Genomic DNA, 7,061 nt, shown 5'->3' on the forward strand with positions numbered 1-7,061 from the left:
CAGCTGTATATCAGAATTGGTGTAGCAGCCCCCTGCCCGAGAAATCATGTGGCTCTGTTGTTCCAAAAAGTCCAGCAGTTGCACTTCCTGTTTTGGACAATTTTCCCCATTCACTGTCAAGGCAAGTAGGCAACAGTGCCAGCGAGACCAGAAACTCCTTTCGAGCGCCTACATAAACCCTTTATCAAAAGTCAGCAAAACATAACTATAAAGCATGTGACTAACAAAGAACTAGGACAACCTCTACTTTGATTCGTAATCATTCTATGCAACACTTCCCAGAATTGTCCTTTTGGCCAAATTTGAACAGTTAATTTGTGTTGTAGGCTATATAAAATGTCTGTCAATGTTAAAGGGTTCGTATTACAATAAATAAAATTAAAACAGATTTTAAATCACTTTTTTTTAATAAGACATTACAATGACATTGTTCTGTACATGGTTCCCCAGTCAAAATAGTATGGAGATGCACCACAGGGTGTCTTCAACATCTCACTGGTAAGTGGCTCCTTCTGACTGTGACAGATGGACTCTGATGTAGGGTTACTGTACTTCTGTACTCATGCTACAGATAATATGCCATCATATAGTGCCCCAATGCTGAGACGTATCAATTGTGGTAGCAGGTTGAGAGAGCTCCCGAGCTGAATGACATTCCTTTGGAAAGACTGAGTCAACTTGACTACATGACTATCAATGTTACCCATAACTAATAATCCTGACAAGCATATTAAAGTTACTGGAGGCCTATTTGTTGAATATTCAGTACAATTAGGTTATCAAGACATGACACAAAAATGGTCAATTAACTATGTAGCCCACATAAGGGGAATCACCTCCGCTAAGGGTTTTCCAGGGGTGGGTAACAAAACATTCGTCAGTCATTTCCGCTCTTATGTCCAGGCAGAATGTTGACAATGCAATGGTGCAAACTGTCCTCGTTTCTTGCATGTGTGATAATACCGTCAAGAAGAAATACTTTGCATCACAGTATTGTATTAAAACATGTTTTCTAGTCCCTCAAAGTTGGCTACTTGTCATTACAGATCTCTCCATGGAAAAAGAAAAAAGAACAGGCCCATGTTTTAAGAGCAACCCCAACAATCTATGGTGAGAGGGAGCTTTAGTTCAAGGTGAAAAGATAAAAACTCCAGCTTTGTTAGAAAAAAATATATAAAATAGGATAAAGAATAGGCAAAGGTGGTGATCTGTGGCTTTAACATTTAGACCAATTAATTTTAATATCCATCAAGCAAGCCCCAAAATAATGAATGCGATATAGGTTAGGCCTGCTACAGAGTACAAGCAAACTTTAAGCCAGGAAGGAAACCCAGTTAAATTAGTCATGGGGTAAACATAGTATTAAAAATAAATGGAAGATAATCAACGTTTTCTTTACCATAATCATTTGAGAAGTTATTCGTTACTTGCAACTTTATTGTAGTTTTGACCTAAAACAGTCATCACTCAATCATTAAGATTTGTAATTTGAGGTTAGCCATGTTAACCCCTCATATAGTCCATCGCCTGTAGTTGCACAGGAAGGCTGAACATACCAATTCCTATCTCTGATGCGGGTCAATCCGAGTTTCTCTTGGATTTCATGTGGCTTCATGGCATCTGGAAGGTCTTGCTTATTGGCGAAAATCAAGATGATGGCATCCCTCATTTCTCGGTCATTAATGATGCGGTGAAGTTCCTGCCTTGCCTCATCGATGCGATCTCTGTCCGCGCAATCCACAACGAAAATTAACCCTTGAGTGCCGGTGTAGTAGTGTCGCCACAGAGGACGGATCTTATCTTGGCCGCCTACATCCCAGACGTTGAACTTGACATTTTTGTAGGTGACAGTCTCGACGTTGAAACCAACTGTGGGAATAGTAGTGACCGACTGTCCGAGTTTCAGTTTGTACAGAATTGTTGTCTTGCCAGCAGCATCAAGTCCAAGCATCAATATTCTCATCTCCTTGTTGCCAAATATTTTCGAGAGCATTTTCCCCATGTTGAACGCTGTACATAAATATTCTGTTCTAATGAGAGAAATAAGTGTCAGACACTAAACTAATACTTTTCTTCACTTGAACGTTACCGTTTAAATGTTACAAGTTTAGTTGCAAGGGCATGACTGTCAGCCAAAACAACAATACACGTAAATATTTGGTATAGCTCGATAATACTCTCAAGTCTTGTGCTACAGGAGTTTGGGGCATTTAAGTTCACAAAAGCACCACAGCGCCTATATGGAACATGGCACAATCAATATATTTATGAACTTCGTGACAGATGTTGCAGAACGTCCATTGTGTTGCACAGTTCACGTTATAACTGCAGCAGATGACAAAGTTTGGGTGATAGTCTGCAGGGGGAAGGCGGCGTGTCTGGAGACCGTTCACATCAAGGCCCGGAAAAAGCCTGCGGTCCTTGTGGTGGATTCCTGCTGACTGGCAGCCCTTGTTCTGTTCAGCACCACCGGGGGAGAAAGGAGATTTTTCTGTGGCTATTCCATCAAGCCGTGTAACTTAATCGTTCTGGAGGGAGTGGGGGGTGCTGCGCTCCAAAACGATCTTTGGTGACTCAGCAACACATTTATTCACTCGCGAAACCACACTCCTTGTCCCCCTGAAAAGAGAGATTTGGGAGGAGTGTCAGACATATCAAGTCGGCTAATGCTAACGATAGCTTCAATGATAGGTAGCAAAAGCTAGCGTCAGCTAGCTTGTTGCCTCCCAATAAGCAAAAAATGGGGCTAGCCAGGCTAACTTAGCCGTTAACTAATCGTTTGCAGATCAATGTGTTGGTTAATTACAAAACGTTTGTCTCGAGGCTATGTCCAGAGAGATATTATTTACAGTTACCTCCAATCTGCCCCCGTCTTCTCTCTCGGTAATTCCACCCAGCTTTTCCGTCTTTTCTCCTTTCAACGGTCGCACTCGCAGCGCTGCTTCACCGGAAAGGTGTGGAGTTGCATCAACCGCCACTTCCTGTCTCGACTCGCCGGAATACCAAGGATTCTTCAGTGACGTCATCCGAAAGCCGAACCCAGAGCCTGGCTCGGAATGGATCCACAAGTTCACCCGCGTCGTATGCTTTACAAAGTTTACAGTCTATGGTAGTATGACGGTAGCTCTGCTATTTATGGTGCGCGATACCTCCGTACGGCGGATCATAAATGCAGGCTTTCTTGAGTTTAGGTTTGAACTACTCTTTAAACAGTTTAAATCCTCTTAGCATAACTTGTATTGAACTGCACTTTCCTGTGCCCTTTTAATGCAAACTGTTAATAACGTATTTAATCTATCTATCAATCGATCGATCGATCAATCAAGCTGTGTCGGGGGCCCCGTCAAAAATGACGCATTAAAAAAGTGTGGAGAGGGTGTAGTACTAGTTATAGGAAGGTGTAGTGCCCACAGTTGTTTGTTTTGTGATGTCACTGACCACACCTTGGTATTATCAGTGTGGGGCTCTGTCGGTCTGAATTCTGAAGCGAGTTCAATTTGAATTACCGCCGGTAATCTAAGTATTCATCAAATATTATCAATAAATAAATATAACCTACTTTTTTGTCATTTTATTAGTTATTGCATGGAACAATGCATGGAATAATGCATGGAATAGCTTTATGTAGGGTGGAAATTCAGTTGTAAATTTTCAATATATTGATTGTGAATAATACAAATAAATCAAGTGATTTAAGTACATATATAGAACTGTCAAACATCTGAGATATTTAATGTATTGTAATGTACACTTCTACATCTCTGATTAGATAAGTAAAGGGCAATACCACCACCTTGTGGTAGGCTACATACAGCACATAACCATTAATCTATCTTGATTAATTGATTGAAATCTTTATTTCACAGTATGCAGAATGGGTACGAAAGTATAGGTCAATACAAAAACTGTTACTTAAGGATAGAACCAGAAAAAGCACAAAGACTTGTTTACATAAGGGTCCTCCATGTTGAATTCATCAGAACATTTAATGACAAATGTACTTGTCTTGCAGATTCCCAAGTAACTCCTGTTTTCATGGTTTAATAAAAAGCTGGAGAGACATGGGGACTCCTGTTATTGAACATGAACAAACACTCTATACACACTATACACTCTATACTCTACACTAAACACTCTATACTATCACAATTTTAAACACTTTTAACACTTATTTTAACCAAAGAAAATCACTTACACTACCTACTACAATTTTGAGTTATTTGTAGAAGTATTTCCAATGTCCAGTACTTTTACTTCTACTCCACATGTCAGAGGCAAATATTTTACTTTTACTCCACTACATTTATTTGAAAAATAAATACTTTTCTACAAATACTTTGTAGATTTTGATTAGTATTACAAAACATATAGTTACAACTTTAGCCCGGCCTACATACATTTTGGCCATTTAAAAATAGTCGATCTACAAGCTTACAATGCGTTGCGATGCAACGCATTGTGTACAGTATTGATACTTGTGAGTACCTTTTCTTCTCTTTTTTTCAAAATATTTTTATTGTAATTTCAATAAACTCAGCTAAATAATCTCCATCTCTGCTAAATCAGTTATTGGGAGGGTGAAGATAGCCTCAGGTCTGAAATGTGAGTACTTTTTACACCACTGTTGGCAACCACACACTTTTAGGTGTTCACAGTTGACAAGTTGCATTGCTGTTGTTGGCCCAAAATAGGCCGCTCAAGAAAGTTTGTGGATAAAAGCAAGTATTGCCATTTTCTGAATGGTTCAATAGTCTGAATCATTGTTATGTGTCTGTATTTAATATCAGAAAAGGTCAAAGTCACCCATGAGGGCTGTTGCGCCATTAAATGTATGCCTTTCCCTGTATTAACATCATGTTCCATGTTCAGCTTCAGACTGTCTTGTTCCAGATAGGCTAGGTCAGGGATACTTCTCTTACAGTCCACAGATATCTTCATTTGCACACGGGTGCTTTCTCCTGTCTTTCCTGCTGCCTGTGCATGGCAGATGAGTGGTAGAGTTGAGCTACATCGAGTCTTTGCCCTGGAATTCAGGGACGAGCTGGAGCAGCCAGACTTCAATTTCCTCAGAGTCCTGTGGTAAGGGATCTTGTGCAGCTCAATATCTTTCATATGGTAATTGTGTTCCAACTCCAGACTGCAAAGCTGTTCCCTGTGCTGTTGGATCTGGTACCTGTTTAATCCATGCATTGTGTGACAACCTCCGATATCTGCATTGACTCCCACCTCCCAGATGGGAACATTATAGATTAGTTGAATGATCAGTTGCCACTCAGTGGAAGAATTCTAAAGCTCAAACAAAATAAATCAATTTTCTCAACAGTATAATCCATAATACAACCATACCCTATTTCATTTTTTGACAAATAAAAATTCCATACAAATAATCTATGTAAAATCACACATTTTAAATATAATCCATCTCAAATGTCTGAGATGTTGCATATCATGACTATTGACAATTTAGACTCACCAGAGAATTAATTGTGCATTCGATGTTAATGCTCACTCTCTTCAAGGTTGGGGCATACTGGTCCCGCAAAGAATGTCCAAAGTAAAAAGAGAGGTCTCTTGCACGGTGGGAGTCTCTCTCTCTCTCAACATGTTATCCAATGCCATGAACCTATTTGGGCAGTCGTGGATCCATTAACATTAATAATCTTTATTTACTGCCATGGTCAAACAATGTAATCTTTGTTCATTACAGGCTGGTGATTTATGGTGCTGAAATGCAAAAGGTTTAAGGGATACAATGATGTTACATTATTATGTCTATCAGGGCTTTGCAGGAGACTCCGGCCATACACCGAGTTAGACCTTGTTGTATGTTGAGAAAAGAAGTGAGTGTGACAATGACAGACTTTTGCCTATCAAATATTTACAGCTGAGTTCAGATGACTGAAATCGCTGTATAGAAGACACTGTGTAAGTGGCCAATCATTAATGTTTCACAAACCAGGTTTATTCACTTTGCCTCCTTAAACTGTTTCTTTAATTATAGAAACCAACTAATCGAGCCAACATTAGTGTCCGCTTTCGTAGTCTTTCCTTCACAAACACAATTTGGAAATGCAATATTAACTAGAAAAAGTGCCCCTTAGGGCACAAGTCTCCACCAGGTCAGGTTATTGTGGCCTCCTGGTGGCGCTATAATGATGATTACCTCCCAGCCATTACCTCCCACCTTCTCGCTCGGGTGGAGTCTGCGGAACCATTGCCCTCCACCCCTGAATGAAGTGTCTGGTGCTGGGACTGGTGCAACGCACAGGTCCTGGGCCTGGTGAGAGCAGGAGTGGACCTGGTGAGACGTAGGAGGGGCCCGGACAGGAGTCAACCCACAGAGCCTAGTCCTTCCATGCGCCAGAAGCGGGTGTACCTCCCAGCCCTGGCAGAGTAGTTCTGGAGTAGTTCCAATGGATTGTGTGGCTGTTACATAATTGTATTATGTTAATATAAGGCCCATATTTACCTCTCTGCAGCAGTTTGGTGATGAACCAAATCCCAATATAGGCTTTGTTGAGTTGTGTTGACAATTTGACATGCAGTGAAATAATAAATTACCAACAGCTAGCAAAGAGAAAGAGTAACGCAGCATGTGATTATAAGTTGTTAGATCATCTACTCCTGTCTTCCTGCCTCAGGCAGATTTCTCGTCAGATTTCTCATCATTTCTGGCATTCAAAATGTTCTGATGCACAATGTGTGCCTGATTGTTATCTCTGCCAGATTAGAGATGAAGTCAGGGTTTATGTATGTGTGCATGGCAGTGGGCAGTGTACTTCACTTTTCAATTCACTTTTCAATGTTATCTTTTGGTCATCAGTTCACCATGTAACAGTACACTCATAGTGCATAACAAATAAATCATTCTTTATAAATATTATAGACATAGTTACATAATAGCAGGCCTGTCTCAAACGCGCATAGTAATATTATAATGGTAATCAATTCAAACTACTTCACAAGGACAATGATTGTGTTCTGAATGGGGTTCTGCTGATTATTAATACATTATTTTACATTTGACATTTTTTGACAATTTGAACGAGTTGGCATTTCAA

The 7,061-nt window shown here is 40.1% G+C and overlaps 1 protein-coding gene across 1 annotated transcript; it reads right to left on the reverse strand.

Annotated features, from left to right (window-relative positions):
* Positions 1-371: 371 nt before the first annotated feature.
* Positions 372-2,967, reverse strand: arf6b (ADP-ribosylation factor 6b). The gene is made up of 2 exons (XM_080784499.1): positions 2,856-2,967; positions 372-2,619 (listed from the first exon to the last, which is right to left on the reverse strand). Exon 2 carries the CDS (start codon positions 2,000-2,002, stop codon positions 1,475-1,477), a length of 528 nt encoding a protein of 175 aa, XP_080640625.1. The 5' UTR covers positions 2,003-2,619; positions 2,856-2,967; the 3' UTR covers positions 372-1,474.
* Positions 2,968-7,061: the final 4,094 nt, after the last annotated feature.

The sequence above is a fragment of the Protomyctophum bolini genome (assembly GCF_963924005.1).
Source record: "Protomyctophum bolini genome assembly, chromosome: 15".
Taxonomy (NCBI): Eukaryota; Metazoa; Chordata; class Actinopteri; order Myctophiformes; family Myctophidae; genus Protomyctophum; species Protomyctophum bolini.